Here is a 22,523-nt window from a genome sequence, read left to right as displayed (position 1 = left end):
GTTTTAATTATAAAGTATCAAAGCATAAAATTAATTTCATTTTGATCCAGTTCACTAAAAGGAAAGACTGTTTAGTTCAATTTAGAGAAGCCACTTTTTTTTTAAGTTTCAGTCTCATTATGCAAATGTGAATTTCTGTTGATACAAATATTTCCCTTTCAGGACTTTTTAAGTTGAACATTAAAATTGCTGTTGATTTTGGTGAGGATATGTGTAACATCAGATATTAAGCTGCACAGGCACTAACCTTTACACTGCTCCCTTTAGCCTAGATTTGCAGCTGTATTTATATTCACATTGTAGATAATTATAAAGACACCAAGATGTCTCTAACCCATCTCAAGAGCACCAGAGCTGTATTTTTACCCCAGCACAGGAGCTCTTCTCTTCTCTGGTCTTTAAAGCACTCTGATGATAAATTATTATTGAAAATCCGCCTGTCTTCATTTCAAAAGTGTACTCCAGTAGATAAAATCCTAAACGTGGGGGGTACAAAACAAGCCCAGGTGGGCAACATATTAATGTACACGGCCAAGAAAGCAGCATGGCAAGCTGTGAGCATAAAAAAGGAAGTGATTTCCAAAACCTGGCCTCTCAGTGAGATACCACCTCTAAAGCTATAGTTCAAAGCTGTCTGTGGAAAGGCTGTGATCAAATAATATTTCACCTATATGTAGGGTGCTCTTTGAAAAAAGAAACAGTTCAATTCTGACCAGAGTGATGAGCTGTCAGCTAGTTTGAGCAGTGCTCAAAGAAATCAAATCAGTTAATTCAAATGTCATTTTTAAAACCTTTAAACAGTCATCAATTTGGCATTACATGAGAATTTACATAGAGTTTATGGTTATTTGCAAGCGCAAATAGCAGAAGCAGCTAGATTCAGCACTTCCAGTGCAGCCCGGGGCACTTCCAACAAAAATATCATAATATTTCTCCTGAAATAATAATAAGGTGGCAAAAATCTACTTTTGGCTTAGCCCCACTTAGATTAACTTGTGCCTCATTCTGGTCAGAATTAAACTCTATTTCTCCAAACTGAGGCTGCTCAAAGAGCTATCTACAACAGGTAGGATCTTAATTGCTCATAACCTTTGTATGGGTTACAGAGCCCCACTTCAAAAAGATTGAACTAGTCCTTTAAGGTGGGACAAGCCTTCACTTTTATGTCAAGGCTGCTGATTGATCTAATCGCTTCAGAAAATTCTTTTTATTGACAGTACTCTGTAATAATGCTGTCAGACTTGCTACGAGAAATGTGAAGCATGAAATGGTTGCAGTGTAACAGCGTTAACTTCAGCTGGACTCTTCCGTTCTGTGCCTGTGTGACAGAGTCTGCGGCGGTATATTTAGGTGTACGGTTTAGGACAGGAAGAGGGGAAGCGCTGAGGTTATTTGATTGCTTCATTATGGCCATATATACTGCCGTGTATTTATGTATACTTTGTTACGTATGTAATTACTCGTACACCAGCGAGTGTTTGTTTGTTTGTGCGCATGTGCCTGTACGTGTGCGACCGAGCAAAGAGGGCTCAGTGTTCGGACCACCCTGCGAGCCGGACTGAGTGACAGCGAGGGCCTCAAGACTCTTGCAGCGCACACACACACACACACAGACACTCCAACACACACCGTGCTCACACACTCACGCCAGAGAGCTCATTTTTCAGCATGTTTTCTACTCTATTAATGTCTCATGACTGAATACGTATCGCGCTCCAAAGCAAACATGCTGCAATAAAACGAAATAAATCACATCGGTATCACGAGACAGTGTGTGGACGCTCTGCTGCAACGCGGTGCCACCTACAGTAGCACGAGCACGAGCAAATGCACTGCTGTTTTAACCCCGCTCCTGTGCCTCGAACTTTCTGAACATTTGATATGAAAAGACAGCCAGACATTTTTTTTTCCCCTCTCTCTTCATAAATTTGAGAAATCAGGCTAACTGTGGTGATGACATGAAGCTAAGTTGAAACGAATTGTCGGTCATTTTAACCATAATTACCCATTAGTCACTGGTTGTTTCTCTTTGTGGCAACAGATAGAGGCACGAGTCCAGTTACCCACCGATGTAAAGTGCTTCCCAAACAGTGTGTGTTCAGGCCTCCAGTCAGAAATAAAAAGTTTCTAATATGATGAAGTAATATATATATATATCAAACGCTTAGTTTTCTTTGCATTTTTCTTTAGCTGTATGACTTATGTCCATGGCCAGACATGTCACTATACTTTTAAAAACACACACTTGATGCTCTTGTAGTTATACAAAATTGTTAAGAGATTTTTTAAACTAGCTTTCACTCTGAGAAAAATATAAAAGTGCTGCATAATTGAGATGCACCAAAAACATGGTTAGAAAATTATCAATGCTATGCAATTTAAAAAGAATTTTTGCCACTAATAAATGTATTGTTTGTGTTTTTGCCTACCTATTCCAAGCTTCAGGACCACAAGAGAAAATTTCCATTTCTTGGTTCAAGTCAACTTATATATTTAGGAACATATTTAAAAACTGCATCATACCTTTTTTCTTTTGATTCTTTGAAAGTTTCTTACTGAAAAAGTAACAACTATTCATCTTAAACCCCAAATTTCTGCATCAGTAACAATCATTAAGTTTACATTTTCTCCAAAAAAACTAATCAATATGTAGGATTTAGTGACATTCAGTGGAATAGTTGTAGATTGCAAATAGTCCTCACCTCTTTCTCCTCAACCAAACAGGCTCATACAATGATTGTGGTAGCAAATCACTGTTAGGCATAAAAACTGAGCAGTTACTGTAACACTGGGGCCACAATAATAATGTTCCTGCAAAGCAGCAGAGAATAAGACTGCATAGAAGCAATTTACCTAAAAACCGTCAACCAGTAGTGTTATTTAGGAGGTCATTGTTGAAGGGAAAGGCTGATTGAAGCTTTTGTGTACAACATAATGGGCAAAAATGTCCCTCAGCTTCACTTTCAGTGCTATCATTCCTACAATTCCACTCCAAGAAAAAAACAATTTGAAAAACTCCCAAACAGTTTGTTCAGGACGCACGCACAGACTGATGTACCTAATTATTCCTGCAATTTTCATCAGCGAGCTTAATCTGTAGTAATTAAAAAGATATGTGAAAGCTGTTTACATTACTTTGATAGGCATATTTCTCAAGCCGAGGAAAAGCGCAGAAGAACACAGCGGCGTGGGCTGCTGCTCCCAATAGCAGCAAGAAAAGGGAGGAGAGACATTGGTTTGCTGGCTGCTTGGTGGACTGACTCGAGACATCAAAGAGGACGAAGCCAGCTTTGGGCTGAGCTCTCTCGACTGATTAAAAGCAGGGGCCACGGTAATGTCTGGATGGGCCATTTAAAACTAATGAGGGAAAATAAATAGAGCCATGGCCATCGGCATGTGTAGGTGGAGAGAATGGAAGTGTGTACGTGTATCTGTCCATAATCTGTATGCAATTAGGTCTCGAAAAATGTGGACACTGACACATTTTTTCCTTTTTTAAACATATTTAAGTTACAGTTAGGCTTTGATTCTGGGTTTGATTTGAAGATATAAGTATCCGTGTTGGAGAACAAGTTTAGGAATTATGGCTCTGTGATTACAACACTCTCATTATGTCTCCCTGTTGCTTCATTACTTCTACATTTCTGTGGCAGGGAAAAAGAGTTGTTTCCAGTTTAGAAGCATGTTACTATGTGAACATGTCAAAGGAGATTTCTGTGCAAGTTAAATAGACTGTTGAAACAATGGTGATTATTTGCAAAGCAAAGAAGTGGAGTATCCTGCAGTGGTTGAAAGGAAAGTGCTGATTTTACCAGTCATACGCAGCATTTTGAACAACCTCAGACTGTAAAAACAGAGTTTCATTCTGAGCAGACTGACGAGCTGATGGCAAGTCCGAGTGGGGCCAAGGCCAAAGTGAAATACTGTCATCTTAAAACAGCTCCAATCTCAAAAATCTCACAGGCCTTCATGTGATATCTTATTTGTAAACCTTTACATCTATAGATATACTGATTCTGGTTTTGTGGGCAAATATTGATTTCAGGTTGTGCAACTGTGACCTGTCGATATCTACAGATTCGGATTTCCTAGTTCAGTAAAACAAATACATGATAAGCACTGTGCTAACATTTTAACTGTATTCAGTTTCTCTTATAAGCATCATTAGCATCAGCATCGCTAACTGGCTGATCCCCAGTCAAGGCTGATCAAGCTAGAAATCACCAGTTCCAGCGTGCATCTCAATTTATGTCACAGTCAGTTTTTGTATTACATGGCTGTTTCAGCAGAAATATGATAATTCAATCGGTCATGCCTCAGGCTACACTGGACGTGCTACACCTACTTGCTGCTGCTGCTACTATTTATAAATAAACATAGTATTCTAAGTAAATAACCATGCAGTCAAAACTAATGGCAGTTCTTAAAATTAGTGATTAACTCATCATTCTTGTCAGAAATAATCTCCTAATTCTCCAAGCTGAAGTCGTTCAAAAAGCAATCTACAGCAGATAAGTATCAGGGTTACACAGAATGTCAATAATGGAACAGTATGGCGTAAACAGACTCGGGAGGCAGAATATACAAAAAGTGATTTTATTTCATCGAAGGTGGTCGTGGTTCTGGATCTGTAGGATAGAGGAGCGGGTGAGTATGGGCGATGATCGGATTGTAGGTTCAGGTTTTCTCAGGTGGTTACAGGACTTATAGTTTCCGAAGTGAAGCAGAGCATGGAGGGGAGGGTGAAGGTCCAGTGGTGTCAGTACCACTGTGTTCCAGAACAGAGCAGGTGAGTAGGTGTGACCAGAGGCGGACAGGCAGTTGCAGAGTGGGCCAGGTGAGTGAGCTCTTTACCGGGGGGAGCAGGCAGATCTTCAGCTAGGTATCAGGATCTTCAGGGCACAGAAAGAACAACGAATAAGTGAAACAAGTACCAAAAGATGTGTGTTGCTCCAGCGAAGACCAGGTAGTCAGTGCCGCCTTAAAAACCCTCAGAAGTCATCAGGGGATGGAGCTTCAGCTGTGCCTAATCAGCAGCCGGTCAGCCAGGAGGGAAAACAGGAGAACACACACACACACACACACACACACACACACACACACACCTATTGCCACAATAAGATATTAATTGCTCATAACCTTTTCACAGAACCCTAATTCAGAAAATCTGAATTATCGCTTTAAGGTAGTCACCTGATTTAACTGGGCGTTTTTTTTTGTTTTTTTGTTTTTTAATCTGTCAGCCCATTGAAAGAAAGTTAGTAACAAACATGAAAATGCAAGTTATTGATCACATCGCAGACAACACATAATTCCAGCTTTTTTCTGTCCCACGTTGTCATAAAAGTTACATTTATAGCGCCAAGCCATCAGTACTGTAGTTGTAATCTCTCCTGTGCTTTTTCTGTTGACGAGTTAAAGTGTTTCTTGTGGAAAAAGGTCAATGACAAATGTGTGCAAATAAGCGAGCTGAGCGTCACTGACCATCTAATGTCAATCTATCGTGTTATACAGATGTACGCGGCGTGTGTCCTTTACCCGCGTTGAACTATAATGATGATTATTGTCGTCATCATCAACATTGACTCACCCCGTGTTGCCGGGTCTGTTTTAGTATTGTCTGTGGTGCGCTCGGAGGGATGTAGGCAGGAGGCATTTGCTTTTGTGAATGAGTCATGGACTCCGGATCATTTGTCATGCTGTTGTGACACGGACAAATAGGAAGTCGCGCGCAGAGTTAGTGCGAATGACAGTAAATGGAAGTGAAGTGACACGGGCACATCAATTCACAGAGAATATGTGGGGCTGACAAAAACAACATCAACAACAACAACAAAAAAAAGCCATGCACAGTGATTCATCAGAAGGTGAAGGCTGTCGTCACTGGTGTCTATAAGTAAAGTGTCCACGTCATAAGAGACATCAGTACTGGATGCATCACAGGCATTTCTGAGTCATCCTGACTGCTCATACTGACTTTTTACAAATCTTGCTTAAACCTATGAAACAGGTGGCAAAAAACTTATTATTTGTACTGAATAACGAATAATTCATCATTGCCCACCACTAAAACAGCCAAAGGCAGGCAATAATGTTGTTGCCTGTGTCTGTGTTTAATGAAACTCTCAGAAAGGGATCATTGGATGTCCATCTACAACTGATTACCTTTTGGAGTCACCCCAATTCAAGATGGTCGCTACAGCTTATTGAGTTTAACAAACACCTCATTGTACAGACATTTAGCTAAAATGTGACATGGTAGTAGCTGAGACTTTTCCCCCACACATACTCGATGAGACCGAACAAGACTTTTGTTTAAAACTTTGGCATTAACTGTTGAAGTCAGCCATGATATCCCATGAACCATAGGATGGATTCTGATAAAACCTTCAGAAAGTTATCACTGGATGTACATCTACAACTGATTAATATTTACAGTCAATCCAAATTAAGAGGGCTGCCACAGCTTTTCAACCTTAGCCAACACAAAAATAGTTACAGCTCGGTCAGTTTTACAAATATTGAGCTAAAATTAGACATGGTAGTAGCAGAGAGTTATTCACGAGATATACTCTGAGTTTGGGATTTTGTGGTATTGTTTGAGGTTGTGCATAACTTTATTTTAAAGGTTTGACTTAAACAGCTATGACCCGATTATATCTTGGTATAAGATGATTTTAGTCTAAACCTTAGTAAATAAGCATCCTCTTTTTTTTGCGTCTGCATCTTCCACTGATATATTTCCATTTTCTCCGCAATAATTAATTCCAGTCTTTGATCTTGTTTTCTCAATTTTGGTTCCCTTTCGTCTTTTTTCCCCTTGTTGTCATAATTTTCCATGTTCAAAGCGCAGCTAAAGCAATAGGCACAGACTTGCAGAGCTCCTGCAACAAGCCATCATTTTCTTTGTTGATAATCCAAACGCTTGGCTGGCTGATGGGACGAAGAGCCAACCCATCTTAACGGATTCCAGGCCCATTTCACAATGTGACTTTTTTATTATTACAAGTTGCGCTTAGCGTCTAAGCTGAGTTATTTCTCATTCCAGTGCTCTTCCAAGATCTAATGGGTAATTATCTATGGGGGGAGAAGTTAATGGGTGTCTCATTTCACAAAGTATCCCCCCCCTCACCCCACTCCACTCCCCCCGTTATTTATGTCAATGAGCAACACTGTGTGGAAACGTGGCAGACCCGTGCTAACCGCCCGACTTGTTTAGATTTTCTCCATGGAATCCCACACCCATTGTAAGCCAGCAATAACCACAGAAACCAAGTGTATGCATGTGCATCTGTATGTCAGTGAGTGTGTTTTCTTTAAGTGTGTAAAGTCTAGTGCAAGTCCACTGTGTGTGTGTGTGTGTGTGTGTGTGTGTGTAGGGGCGTGTGTGTGTATGTGTGTTTTGTTAAAATGTGTATAGATCATTGAATCGCAAATGCAGAGACATAATAAAAATATCTACTGACAGAAATGTCCACGCACACACTCTACACTGGCCACCCCCATACATATAAACCCATATAAACAGACATCCTACCTCCCACATACAACACACACACACACACACACACCACAGACACTTACACAAGCAGGACTGTAGATCTAGCATCAAATACCCAGACACCCCCCCTTCCCTCCCTACACACACACACAGACATAGCTAGAGACCCACATTCACATACGTACCCCCATATAGACACACACACACATTCAGAACCAGAGACCAACCACCAACATCAACACCCACAGGCTCGGGCTCGGTGACATCATGGCTTGGATGACAGCACGTCTTCCAGCCCTATTAGTCTGATTGTAGGTGGCTCCGCCGCACTGATTTATGGGTAAATATCCATAGTCTCTGCTGTGTTGATTTATGAGCCATGTTTGGGTCTCTTTGGTCCCGAGACCACAAGACTTGGGAGGGGAATCCTGTACAAATAAAGAAATTGTAAAAGTGGAGACGCTGAGGCAGAGGGGGCAGAAGACCCACCCTGTCACTCTGTCATCACTCACTGCCGCTGATAGTTTGAAATCAGGATGCACGACACAAGCCCGTGTGTCCTTGGAGTGTTTTTGGGTCTGCATACACCTGCCTGTGGACCTGTTAACAAGTGTCCATTCTGGAGCCGTCCATTTGTTTTGTCCCTTTGCTGTCCTTTGGTCTTGTAGCTGTCTCTCTGCCTTTGTTTCTTGTCCTTTCTGCCTTCTTATTTCGGTGTCTTGGAAGTGTCTGAGTTATTTCAAATGAAGCTACAGTGGGAAATGACAGCGCACAAGAAAGAAAGAGTGCTTCATTCATATTCTTGACATCGTGTTTGCCTTCATTTTAATAGATTACTCTGGTGAGAAAAGGAAAGTGCTCCCTTTTAATTCTAAAATGTGTTTTTATATGTCATTCTCTTTTTCTCCCCCTTTGTTTTCCTTGTCAAAGTGTTTTGGTGATTTAATAAAAGAAAATTGCTGAATTTTTCCAATTAAGTATTCAGACATTTTGCTGTGACAGTTGCCAATGAGCTCTGGTTAGTTTTGTTTGAAAGATCTTTAGACAGGACTGGATCAGGGCATTTATCAATCAAAATGATTTTGTTACCTCTTTTCAAAATGAAGAAATAATGGCCATTTATTGTTTTTGAGATAAGTCTATGCATTAATACATTAGGAAAATTAAGATTGCTGGTTCTTAAGCTTAACAAATCTTTGACAACTCCAGAGAAAAAATAAATAGATAAATAACTTTTTGTCAACACTAATCATTAGCACAATCATAACCAATATAAAACACTCCCAAATCAAGTCTGTTGATCATTCTTCTAGTTTTATGACTCGGATGTTGTCAGGGCTGGTATTGTGTTGATCTCATCACACTCCCAGCAGCCTGCAGAGGAAGGGAGCACTAAAATGTCACCAGCACCCCACCAAGAGATGCCCCTCAAGCAGTTCGGTAAATGTGCATCTGGAGCTGAGCATTTCTGCGACTGTATATCTGCGTAAGATGGTGTACAAACAGACACTTCCTATTGAAGGGCAGCTGTTGGAGCGACCTGCTAGGATCTTCTCCAATTTCAGCCCCAGAAACTGGCAGGTGGACTTTATTTGAATTGAGAAAATCATCTTGTGTAAAAGGCTGGATGGACACAGGAAGAAATAAGGAGTACGGCGATATTTTTTGTAACCTTTCAAATCATAGCCAGCATGGTTGACATTTGAACCAGCAATAAGCACATAGACGGTGTGCATAGTTGATTAAAATAACCTTGTCTCCCTTCCCAGCTTTGGCGAAAAGAATAAGAGTGAACCTACAGTTAATATAAACAAAAAACTAACGAGTAAAATTACTTCAAAATAGAATTAGAATTAGTGTTGTTTGTAACAAAGCTGTTAGATGAATCTTATGAACACTATTGTGTAGCACAATCACATTTAATTTATTTGGGTGTTACTGCTGTCACTGGAGGCTACGCAACAGTCTTTTCAGTGACGTTCAAAATTCCTTTCACAGATAATTAAAAGAAGAATGACTCAGTCAAAGTAAATAATGAAATTTTGATAGCGTTGACGCACACATGTTAAGAATTGCCCATTTACGGTTCGCAAGTCAGTTAACCGAAGCCCCGTGCCCACGTTCATGAAAAGAGCTTGCCTCGGGGATATCACGGGCCAAAATGTCCCCCTAAAAGGTCAGCTATGTGGAAAAGCAGTTCATGGTGTAAAGAGCAGCGTGGGCTGCTGAGACTGTGCGCGCTGCTAGAGAAAAGTTCATCTTGGGGCGCTTTTAATCGCATTCTATCATATTTATCGTCAAACGCTTTAAGATGATAAACGGATGTTTTTCTGACTCAGTCAAAAATGAAATGTCACAAATCGTGCCAGAGTTTATTTAAAGCCTTAAAACTACATTCTGAGGATTTGAATAGCTATACAGCTGGACACTATAGAAGTGCATTTTTAACCTGAACTCACTGTAAAGATTTTTACTGGGAATTACCAGTTTATATATATATTGTAGTTTTTACATACCTAGCTATAATTTTTTAACATTGCTGTAATCAACTCCTGGTCCGTGGGCCAAATACGCCCTGCACTCTCACGCCGTTCGGGCCACAAAGAATTCAATTCCTAATAAATCAAACCCGATCTGACAAAGTAATCATGTCACTCACCAACAGTTTGTGAAGAGAACCAACATAGACACTGGCACACAGAAACACAGAGTAACGCTGGAACGTGGGGGAGTTTTTTTTTCTTGCCAGTCTTGGCGAACAGCAGTTGTTAACTTTTCAGCGAGGTTGATTTTGGAGCAGCAGTCAGCTGCAGATGTGTTAACTGTTACAATAACTGCTCGAGTTTTATGCCTAATTTAGGGGAAAACTGTCTTTAGGCAGAACACTGCTTCTGGTGCTCTCCTACTTGCATTAGTGTTGTCTAACTCAGATCATGATGGTTGTTTTTAGTAAATTTAGCATTTATCTTCTTTTTTTTTTAAATTTCTGCATATTTAACATTTGTGTGGAATCACAACCAAAACCTATTACTCCAAAAAAAAAAGGGTGGAACACTGTCTAATGTTTTTGAAATATGAAAGCGCATAGCAAATGCCTTCTATTTACCTCAGCCGGAAATTAGAATAAATAAATCAGAGCAGACATGATTACCTGATAACTAATAAAACACCAACCCTTGCATTGTTTTATTAAAAAGAATTTGGACAAATCTAGTTGATAACCCTCATTTTTGAAAGGGTAGACTGTTACTTTATGACCTGATATAAGTGTGATCCTGGATAAAACTGCCAAGACAAGTTTTAAAAGCAGATTTTCTCTCCTTTTTAAAATTCAAACCTTTCATGGGAACAAACCCATTTAAACCTGCCAACTTGTGTGAAAGACAGGTATTATCTGCTGTCTGCTTGTGATCCCAGTCATAGTGAGTGGGTGAGGTGTTTTTTGTCAGGAAATACTGTCAACTAAAGACGCCGGCTCTTAATTACATGCAAGCAATCTAAATTTAACACACTCCTTTAAACAATAAAAAGGAACAGTAAAGCTGAAAAACTCACTATAAAGTTTGTTTTTCATTTTAGACACCTGTGGAACTGATCACTTATGGCTAAGGCTGTATTTATGTCTCTAGATGTGTGCCCTCACAAAGGTTATTTGCAGAGTAAAACATCCCATCTTTAATGAGCCCCAAAAATAAATCCAAACATGGAAAAACTCTGTAACACAGCCACAAAATGGTGATAAAAGATGTGTACGAAACACCTCTGAATGTCTGTTCTAAATGTTTGCGGAAAATCCTCCAAGAGAGTTTTTTCTCCATCTTACGTAATGCAGATTGTACAAGGCAGTATTTAAAACAAAAAAAAAGAAAGAAGAAGGGGAAATAACTCCTGTGAGGTTTCCCTTCTCGTAACCATCCATCATCTGCCCAACTTCATCTCTTCCTGTAAAGCTCTCCCCTCCGTTCTTCGGATCATTCTCCCTCAGCTTCTGTGTCTATAACAAGCATTTCCTCACCCCCACCACCTATTCTCTCGCGCTCACTCCCCCCCACACCCATCTCCGCTCCTTTCTTCCCCTCCACTCTGGGTGCAGAATTGGAGAAGCTTATCACCTAGCAACCACAATTAAAGTACAACAAGTCAGTGGCGGTTGCAGCCACCATTGGAGCAAGCTTTCGAACAAACCTTCGTATGACCAACAGCTTTCAGACAAGAGAGCAGCAGGAAAACGGAGTCACGCAGGGAGGCAGGGGAGCAGAGCCGAAGAGTTGAAGTTGAACAGGTGAAGCAGCAGTTAGGAGTCGCGATTTTAACGCCTGCACTGAGGACTTTAGGTTTTGGTAACAAGACAGAGAAGCAAGACAGGGAGAGAGTGGAGTGACGTTAGACTCAACAGGTATGTGTGTGCGTGCGTGCGCGGGAATTAATGGATGCAAAGTGGATTTATTCTGAAAGTGTGATGGTGTGTGTTAGTTTTTCACTTCTTGTGCATTTTTCACTCTGAGTAAAAATCTTCTCCTTGCGCCTTTTTTGTTTGCCCGTGAGTCAGTATCTGGAGGAACACATGCTAAGCAGATTATGCTTTTGAGGCGTTTGGCAGGGAAACAGCTTATGGTATACTCTCCGGGTGATTTCACAGCTGTACGGGAATGCCAAGTTTCTGTTAGTGCCTGCTGTAAAGGCATTTTGCTCACACACCTGCCTCCACGCACACTCTGACAGTTTGATGCAGCAAATAAACCCGTAATCTAATGAACTCACGAGGAATGGTTAATGCCACGATTGATTCAGTAGAATTTAGTGTTGCAGACCTCTGTAATCCCCTCCATGTGGTCCCACACTTTTAAACATCTACAGTAAAACACTGCATTTTAAGTTCTTAATGTTCTGATCCACTGTACAAGTGCATGGCCAGATAATCTCTCACAATCCTCACGGAGATTAAGATAACTAAGATCAGAAAGTGTGGGTCGAGTCCTGCAACCTTTGCCTTTTCACTGAGTCAGTATTTCTGAATGAGCAGGTGAAAAATGATGACTGATGATCTGAATTCAGTCATTCTTGAGTACTTTTGTTGATGCTTTTAGTTTGCTTAGGTAGGAAAAGATGACACTATACTTGAAGAGTTTTATTGGCGTTTAAAGTTTTCTGATATATTTCAAATTCATCATATTTAAATAATCCACCTCCGTGATGCCACCCAGCCATAAAAATCCTGTTACATAATTTTGCCTACTTGCCAACAGGTCAGTGTTATAGCATAAATTTAAATAATAAAGGTGTCATATATGGGTGCATAGAGGACCCAAATACTGACAAGCTGAATGCATTTCACGATTCCAAAAGGTTTTAATAATAACACATCTGAGGGGCCTTCAACACGGGAATGGCATCTTATACGCAGACGTTTTTATTTATTTTAATCTTGTGTTCACACAGGAACAGCAATTCAGAATCGCTGAAATGGTATGTTTTGGAAACATCTAAAAATGTCCCATTTTCAAGTGGACAAAGCTGCTGAACAAGAACATATTCAACATACTTGACACACAACAGATGAGAGGATAGATGGGGATGGGGGAGAAAACTTTGGGTCTGGTGTTCACATTTTCTACCCAGCGTGTAAGCTTTATGCTGTTTCCTGTTTTTGGTGTATTTTCATTGCCACTAACAGCACCACATACAGGCCTGGCATAGCTACTGTGCTGTGTTCATGAAGATGTTTTTTAGAAACAATAAAAGCAGATGATTTTGGAAAACCTGCATTTCTGCGCGAACCCAAAAATATAAAATAAAACTCAAACATAAACAGGCTAGTTGCTAAACAGAAGATCAGCACAAAGCACTGGAGTGACCAAGGAATACAAGTACTGGGAAAGTGATTACTAAATAAAGGGCAGGCAAGTTGATTACATATTACAGACAGGAGTTAATGTAAGATGTGATCACGGAGGGTAAAAATGGCGAACGGGAAAACTAGAAAAGATCACTAAAATAACTCTGAATACAGTGAAACTAAGAATACTAGTCAAGAACAAACTCAAATCCAAACAATACCCAAACATCAGGACAAAAAGGTCTAGAGTTTATTCAAATGTAGCATTTGCATTTGAAAGCGGCTGCTCTAAACGCAAGGTCGAAGGAGCTCTCAGTGAAAATGTCAACGCGAAGCAATGCCAAAACGAAACAATCCATTTGAGAGCTAAACCAGATTTGACTCATGATCAAAACAACTTCTAGTCCACAAGAACAACAGTGGTGGAAGATTGCAGGATATTGTCCTCTTCAATCAGACCCCCCTTTGACAACATACAGCTCTGACATTCTCCAAGAGGAAGGTAAACCCTTATACAAAGAGGAGAGTTTGCCCCTAAAAACTAGTGTTCACCTAATTGTAGAAACTAAGATCCAACTGAAGCAGAACGACAAGAAGAGGAAACAACTATGACTCATGGGCCCAAGCGCAAAGCCTTATCTGTGAAACACGTGCAGGCAATTTGATAGCATGGACTATCACATTGCCCATGATATGACAGAGGACAGCTGAAGGAATTCTGAAGTGAGATAAACCGTCTGCTCAGATTCACTCGAGTGGAGCGAAATTTATTGGATAGCACTTCACAGGCAAGACGGAATAAAACGTAAAACATAAGCAACCCAGTTTTTGAAAGTGTGTAAGGGTGAATTTTTTTAGTTCCAGACATTAGTTTTATATGATCAACAAAAGATACATATGACTGGAAATGCATAAAACTGAACATTTTATTTACACATATGCTCATTTGTCAGTGTCATTTGAACACTGGAACAAGCTTTTTTAACCTTTCTTGTTGTTATACTGTAGTATGCTGGTCAGCAGCTGGAACTCCAAGAATTTGTCCATGCTCTAATATATCTTAAACCAATTACAATTTAAAATTAAAAAATGTAATTGCTTAGAAATCAGCTAATATTCCGATGCCAGTCGTTGAGTCGGCCTGTTAGATATTCCTAAAGTAGTCCTCCTTCAAACCTTTCTGTCAAACGCAGCTCACCCACCTGCTGTCCCCCCTCTGAGGAGAGTGGTACTACCTGAGGGCCCAGCAGGAGAGCTGATGGGGTGAAAGGTCACCCACCCTGCGTGCCATATCCTCCCCCCACCAGGAGGATGAAACCATATGAAGGTGCAGTATATGCACCGAGTAGTCAGATAGTGGTTAAAATGTCAACGCTCACACACTCAGGGCGTCAGAGCAGCCTCTTTATGGTTAAAATGTCACCGTAAAAGTGCACGCGCAGACTGGTCACGCTCAAAATAACATTTCCCTCCAATGCCAGGTTGGAAATTCAAAAGAAGGGGGTGCATTTTTTTGTTGCTTATCGACATTTGATACAGTTTGGTTTTGTTTTTCTAAATTGACGGTATAGATTTCTGATCCAAGCAGCCACAGCCGCTTCACAAGTGCTCCCTCTTACGAGTGCTGTAAGTTGTTTTGGATGGAAAATGATTGACAGGATTAACTTACTCGCCCTGGGCTTCGATTTCCCCGCTGAGTCCCAGGATGCTCTTGCTGATGCAGCATAGTGAGGGGTTGTGTCATTGGATTAGTGTTATATCCAGAAGGTGAAAGCGGCGAACAACACGAACGCCGCAGTTTCACTCCAAAAATGTCTCCAGCCTGAAGGACAGTGACGTCAGTGTGTGTGCCGGATGGGTCCAGTGTCGTTGTGCCTCGTTTGCACAGTACGGTATGTCTCAGCATGCGTCACCGCTGAGAGCCTCCGCAGGATGTGGACGGCAGGGGGATACTATTTGTGTGTGTGCACCTGTGGGTGCAGGTGTATTTTGTCTCACTGAGCGCTTGAAAGGTTGACTCTACCTGAGGGATGAATTCAAATATCCCCTGATAAGCAGCGCTGGAAGGAAGTAACAGTTTTGCTCTTTTAGATCCTGAACTCTGATGACTTCAACTGGAGGGAAATGGCTTTTAAAAATATCTCCAGCTCCCTGTCCCTCTCTTTTTTTTCTAACTTTCTCTTCACCTACAAGTATAAAAGCTTCCAGTTGCTTTTGCGTTGAGCTCTTTTCCCGATAGCCATCTGAATCTTCAAGACCGTACAGGCGTGGAACTTTTAAACTGTCTAAGCTCTCTGAACCGTCTCGTAACGTGTTAAAAAAAGTCTTATTTGTGAGTTTTGAACAATGGAAGACCATGAAATGATCTTGTGATGCTGACTACTGTGCTTTTTCTTCGCTTTTTTTTTTCCAGAGTCTGGGTTCTGCAGACCGAAAGAGAAACCAGAATAAGAAGTAAGTGTACTCTTTTTCGCCTGCCTCTTCATCATTCCGTCCGTCCCTGTGTTGGTTTTGGCAAACAAATAGCACCAGAATAAACTGTGGCCTCATAATAAATACAAAAATGATTTACTGGATCTGATATTCTACACTAAGCTGTCAAGAAGTGTCCTGTTGATCAACTCTTGAGTGATTAAACAGTAATGTAGTTCAAATTATCGAGTCACTGAGAGCCTCGTTGTCATCCGGAACCATGGTAACCTATTAATTTTGTGTCTACATACACTAATGGGACACAAACAGGTAATTTAGAAATCATATTATGTCTAGCAAAGTGAAGCATTACACTCATGCAGAATAAGGGTTATTAGAGCTCCTGAAATCTTTTTTTTTTTACAACTCATGACGGCCTTGCATTGTGGAAAGTTTACAGTGCCGTAGGGTTCAGTTCTTGCACGCTACACTGTTTCATTAAGCTACTTATTTAAGACTTTGACCTCATTCATCCATGTGTATAAGTCAGCAAATTGTTTTGTGTGCGTGTTTCTAACAATTCAAGATTATAGGTCAAAGCCTTAATCCAGTCCACAACAGTAATACCTCTCAGGCTTTTGGGGTTTTCGGTGCACCAGTCTTTGGTTTGATCAGAATAAGATAAAAAAAACAACCCAAAAAGACACATCTCTGGTTTTAAAGTTTTGAAAATCCTGTCTTTAAACTTAAAGAGAACTGTAGCTTTTTGCAAAAAGCAAAACAAGCAGTTAATTTGTTGTTTATCGAGTGTCCTAGTGTTACTATGGCAGGATATGTTGAGTATGACGTCCTCAGTTGGTTTCCCATTCCTGCTTTTTCATGCCAGTGTTAATCACACAGTTTATATCACCGTTAGATGAAGATTTTTGTTATTAAAACAAGAAAAAAAGTTTACTTTGACACAAATTCCAACCCCGTTCTCTCAGCTGTTACTGTCCTTACAAGTTGTGCCATTTTTGTTTTTAAGGAAGTCCTCATGTGTTTTCTGCTATCCTTTTTGGACAGCTAAAATAGGTCCGAACATGTAAAAATAGCTATTTCTCTATGTCAGAATATACTGTGGAAACTAAACATTTAATTATGTACTGGGCATCTACTGACACCTGAGTGAAATTGGAACTAAACTCCAAGAAAGTAAACATTTACGCTACATTGCAGTCACCCATTATCTTTACAATATTAGTGTCTCCTTTCTAGTTCTACGAGTGTTTTTTTTAACAAGGGTCCAGATTTCTTTAATAAAAGAAACTAAAATAATCTGATGAACAATTAATTGACCTTCTAATAATTTGATTTTTTTTTTACTGAAAGTTACTTATATTTTAACAGATAGTTCAGAGCCTTTGATGTGAGGCTCTATGGAAGAATTACAACTAATCAATATATTACTTGCTGTAGATAGCTCTGCAAATGACCACAGTTTGGAGAAAACCAGTTTTTTTTCCACCAAACTGACAAGCTAACGGCTAGTCAGCATGGCCCCAAGAACAAAGTGAACTTATCTTAAAAGTCTGCAAAATTTCATAGCAGTTTATGCAAATGCTATTTTACAAACATTTACACCGCACTCAATTTTCTATTGCACAATAATTTATGCAGAAACATTATATTCCTGACAGAAGTGCATCAGGCTGCACCAGAAGTGCTACAACAAACTGCTGCTGCTATTTAAGATTGGAAAAAAAATACATCAAATTCTGTGTAAATGATGATGTAATGTAAAAATGACGGTGATGTATTTGTTTACAAAACAGCATTTGCGTGAACAGCTATAAAATAGTTTGAGACTGGAGTTGTTTTAAGCAGTTTGCTTTGGTCCTGGCTCCACTTGGACGAGCCATTGGCTTGTTAATCTGCTTAAAATCAAACTCTTATTCCGTTCTTCAGAGAGATTCAACAGGTAAGATCTTTATTGTTTAGAACCTTTCCACAAATCTCTACATCAAACCATCTGAACTTTAAGTTTCTTGAAGTGTCGCCTTGGTTTGGTTTTGTTTTGTTTTTCCTTGAAGGCAATTAGGCTGTTAACAAGTCAGCACCTTTAAAACACCAACTTAAAAAAAACAAGTGTGTGAAACAGTTAAACTGGTATCCGAATAGTTGCATGGCAACACACTCTTGCCCATTAAATATAGGCGTATTTTAATTGGAAAGCGTGTGATATTCAGAACTATTATTCAAAAAATAGCCGGCTGCATTTTATAATCAGCTATAATCAGGCGCAAGGAAACCCATATGTCACAGCAGCTGATGTATCGACTGAAAATTTTCCCCAGTTTTAAAAAATAAAGCATTCTTGCTAGTCTGACTTTCCTGGAGTGCACATTGGGTGTTTCTAGCGCCGGTCTGGAGCTCACTGATTTGTGGGGCAGATACTGCATTATGATATAATGTGCACTTTTTTTTTGGTCACGTCTGATGATCAGCCTTGTGCGCTGGAACAGTGAGCGCACTGTGTACCAGAGTCTGTTGCCAGGAGACGAGCAGCTGTGTTCAAGAGGATGACAGGAGTAACGTTAGTGCGCCTGAGAATAAGGGACAGAGGGCTGGTTTGTACCCTACACTTCCACACTGATTTGAGAGGTGAATGAGCAGAAATGAACATACATGAGTGGAAACAGCTACTTTTATGCATGCTTATATGCACACAGATCTCTGTCTGAAACTTATAGCTAACCTGTGGAATAACGGATAAATGTTGTACTTTTAACATTTTTAATATATATATTTCATCTGTGGACTTGCGACCTGTCCAGGGTGTCCCCCGCCTCTCGCACAGTGACTGCTCCCCGCAACCTGAAATGTAGAATCGGGTAAAGAAGATGGATGGATGGATGGATGGATGGATGGATGGATGGATGGATCATCTGTACTTTTAACCTCCACTTCCTCTCTTTTCTGTCCACTTGCTTTGAAACGATACCTCATTAGTACAATGTCAACATCAGTTATAATTGGTCTCAAAATGTCATTAAAGTTGTTTTACATATGTAATTACTTAAATGAGATCAAGTACATCAAGCGTGGTTAGTCATTTCCTGGATCTCAGTTCAGCTGAAATGCCAGAGCTGCTTGCTGATAATCAAGTCAGCTGATATGCAATTTCCTTTGCTTCTTGTCACTCAGCATTCAATTATTACTTTAATGCAATTCACTCATGTGTCTATTAGATTCTACTTGGGTTTTTGCAGCTTTTTAAAAAACTTTTTACAGGTTGTTGTGATAATCACTGGATCGTTTACAAGTGGCCCTTTGTGCAAACATGGCTGTAGCTAGGGATACACCAACACCACATTTTTTCATACGGAGTACAAGTTCAATGCCTACATTTTCTTTCTTCCCAATACAGGGTGCCAACACTAATAAGTGTAATAAGACTTCTTAACATTAGTAGAAGCTCTAATTACAAATTTATTCTGTTCCAACAGGTGACTTGTATGTGGAAAATTCAAAATTTGAAAATGTCTATCATCAAAAAATTAACATCCACGACGTTCAATGGTTATCACCTTGGTCATTTCCTTATAACAGACACATTATTCCTGCCCCATAGCATTGTTAAAAGCTGATATATAACTAATATTAAGAAAATAAGTCAGTGGACAGAAGGTCTGCCACTCCCCTCTTTAAAAGATTTCCAGTTTGCAGCGGCACAAGTGGAAACAGCAAAAACAGTCACAAGCATTAGCCTAGCATTAGCTTGGTGCCTTCCTTGGAGACCTTGTCGTCAGCTTCTGCTAATTAAGTAGCTCGTTAAGCAGCTTTACAGGCTTATCGGTAACCCATGGTGGAAGACTGATAACCACAGTCAGACTGGGCCATATCCACACTCTCCAATTTTGTCCTCTTTCCTCAAAATGGTGTTGCTTGATGGTGGCGGGCTGATGGAAGGCTCACCAACTTGGCTTTCCTGCGTCGATAACTCCTGCACCACCCTTGTGCTTTTCAACAATGTCCTTTTTCAGCTCAGTGATGATGGAGGCCTTCATCCTCTTGCCAGGGACTAAAGTGGTCAGATTGTCAGCAAGCTCAGGCTCAGATCGATATATTCCCAAGGTCCTCTTCTATGCAATTGTTCACTTTAAAATACCTCCACGAGGCTTCTTCTTCTTCTTCTTCTTCTGGTCTTACTCTGCCGTAAAGTGGTTTTGTTATTGTGGTATGGAAACATTCTTACAAGATGAGTACAGGTACACGCACATTGTATCGAACCGATACCAAATACTGATATTGGTATCAGTACATCCCTAGTTGTAGCCTTGGTATGAGGCCACTGTGACCAGTCCTGCTTCAAAATGTGGCCAACCAAGCTGTGCCTGTGTGCTTGTACCCTAAGTCATGGATACATCAACACTGCTGCCACCATGATCCACCCAGGACCACGATATCCTACCACCAAAATGATAAACTACCAGGACTTTGATATGGAAGTTTTAGAACTTACCACATGTAATAGAGAGCAGATTGTGTTTTTAATACATTCCTGAAGATCTCGGTTTTTCACATTGTAGTCCAGTGTGAAAGGGGCCTGAAAGAAGGGGGCTGATTTTATATTTATAAATCTACACACGCAATCAAAGTGTAACTAAAGTTGTCTGAAAATCAAAGTCCTTAATCAGTCAAAAGTGAAAACAATGTTCTTTTCAGACATTTATGCTTAAGAGTTTATTTTTCAACAGTTGTTTTTTTTTATATATATTTTTTGACCTTAAAGATTTTTTTTTCTTCAAAGAACGAGGATATCTTGTCTTCAAATCTTCTTGTTCTTAAAGCTACTATCACTGTTTTGACCTTTAAAGATGCTGCAGTTGAGCCCCTGCTGTTGTTTTACTGCCACGTTTCTTAGAGTTGAAGCGTTTTTCCCTCCCAGCAGTAGCTGCTAGTTGCCGTGGTTACTTGTAACACATCAGAGGCCTCCTAAAATTAATTCATGGTTTAATGTTGATGTCATCACAGATTTTCTTTATTTTAGTTAGTCCTTAGCCAACACAATCCTCGGCCTTTGAGTAGTTTTCTTTATTATTCAATTTGGTGAGTTGCCATGTTCTCGTTAACTTTACTCTTGTGTTTTTGCCATCAATTAGAAACAAGCAGAGCGAGAAACTTGTATTTCTGAGTAAAATGAGCGTGCATATACAGATCAAGGACCCACCGCATCACTCTCATCCCCCGAAGGTAGAATCCAAAGCAAATCTAGCAGAGAGATAATAAGAGGCTGAGGGTTCCCACAGTCTGATTAGATGTGACACAGATTTCTTCATTTTTCCAGACAGTTTTCTTTTCATCTCATATTTGTTTTATCCAAGCCTCTAAGATCTCAGTGTAAATATATAGTGAGGAGTATTTACAATAGTGGTAATAGTGGTAACTCAGCAGGATAGAGTAGACTGCCGCCGGGTTTCTGTCCGAGTGCTGTTTGTATAGTTCTCTGTGTGTGTGTGTGTGCGCGCACGCATATGTTCACAACAACAAACAGTGTTTTCGGAGCTGTGTGTTTATTCCATGTTGTTTTATAACGTAGGTTAGCAGAATTATCTGTGCCTGTGTGTGATGTGTGATGTGGTTTGGCTGCAGTGATGTTAGCTTGTTTGAGAAGTTCCCAAGAGCAGTTTGTGTGTGTGTGTGTGTGTGTGTGTGTGTGTGTGTGTGTGTGTGTGCGCGCTTATATGGGCGTGCACGCATGTGTGTTTGGGTTTGTTTGTCTGTAGCGTTAGCAAAATATCTCATGAACCACTAGATCATTTTTAATGAAACTGTCAGAAAGTATTCATGGAATGTACGCTTACAGCTGATTGACTATTTGAATCAACCCAATTCAAAATGGCCGTCGCAGCTAATCCACCTTTGTCAACATACAGATGGGTAGAACTCAGTCAAATTTACAGATATGGGCTAAATAATCATGTGGGACGAGCTGAAAGTCATCATCAGCACAGTTTCAGTGTTAACAGATATTGTGACAGCTCACAACATCGCATGAGATTAATCATAGGTCATTTACTAGATTTGACCAAAACGCCTGTAAGTCTGTTCCTTCGCATCATAAGATGCTGGGCAATATTCATTCCTCGAAGGAATGCTAGGGCTTTAAATTTATTATGAGCTGCCTGTTATGAGATTTGTATTTTAAGAAGGTTGTTTAAAATATTCAACACAAAACAGAACCAGAGAAACTTCATTTTCTGTGAGAAGGCAGTTTGAATGCTGAGTGCTGGATGACTTTGCTGAAATTTGCTAAAGAAAGTGAAACTGGGTTGTTAAAGCTAAATGAAGAAGAACACTAGCTAAAAAAGCTAAAAGGAGTAAAACACTTGCCTACATTTTAATGGGGTGTTTCATTGGCTAAAGGATAAAAGAAGAAAAACAATGGTTAAAGGCAAAAATAGCAAAAAGGCTAGCTTAACATTAAATGTTAAAATAGCAAATGCTAACTAAAACTATCAAGAGGCTAATTAAAAGTTTGATGGAGCAAAACACTAGCTAAAAGCTAAAAGAACTTGAAAGTAACATAACTGTAGTTCAAAACGAAAAGTAAGAAGAAGACAAAAAGTATGCCGAAGCAGATTTTAAAGGGAACATTGATTTGGAGGAATTGACTGGATCTTAGCATATTTCAATGGAAATAAATTGTAAATGAAGTTCAAAATTTCACTAAACCCAAAAGCCATAGATTCCATCTCCAGAATGTGCTGAACGCTTTGATATACGAACAGC

General features: G+C 39.9%; 1 protein-coding gene and 1 long non-coding RNA gene across 3 annotated transcripts in view; one reads left to right on the top strand and one right to left on the bottom strand.

Annotated features, from left to right (window-relative positions):
• LOC108237119 (ankyrin repeat and fibronectin type-III domain-containing protein 1) overlaps positions 1-22,523 on the top strand; it is a 144,063-nt gene that overhangs the window by 75,354 nt on the left and 46,186 nt on the right. For both annotated transcript variants that reach the window (XM_037980773.1, XM_037980772.1), the window contains one exon: positions 15,751-15,791. In XM_037980773.1, coding sequence (XP_037836701.1) covers positions 15,751-15,791 — 41 coding nt within the window. The remainder of the gene's footprint in view (positions 1-15,750; positions 15,792-22,523) is intronic.
• LOC112450573 overlaps positions 4,600-22,523 on the bottom strand; it is a 134,068-nt gene continuing 116,144 nt past the window's right edge. Inside the window, exon 3 of the long non-coding RNA XR_003039231.2 lies at positions 4,600-4,892. This is a non-coding gene — a long non-coding RNA (uncharacterized LOC112450573). The remainder of the gene's footprint in view (positions 4,893-22,523) is intronic.

The sequence above is a fragment of the Kryptolebias marmoratus genome, linkage group LG17 (assembly GCF_001649575.2).
Source record: "Kryptolebias marmoratus isolate JLee-2015 linkage group LG17, ASM164957v2, whole genome shotgun sequence".
In the NCBI taxonomy this organism is placed as follows: domain Eukaryota; kingdom Metazoa; phylum Chordata; class Actinopteri; order Cyprinodontiformes; family Rivulidae; genus Kryptolebias; species Kryptolebias marmoratus.
Note: the sequence above shows the minus strand (reverse complement) of the source record. Positions and strands in the feature narration are given on the sequence as shown.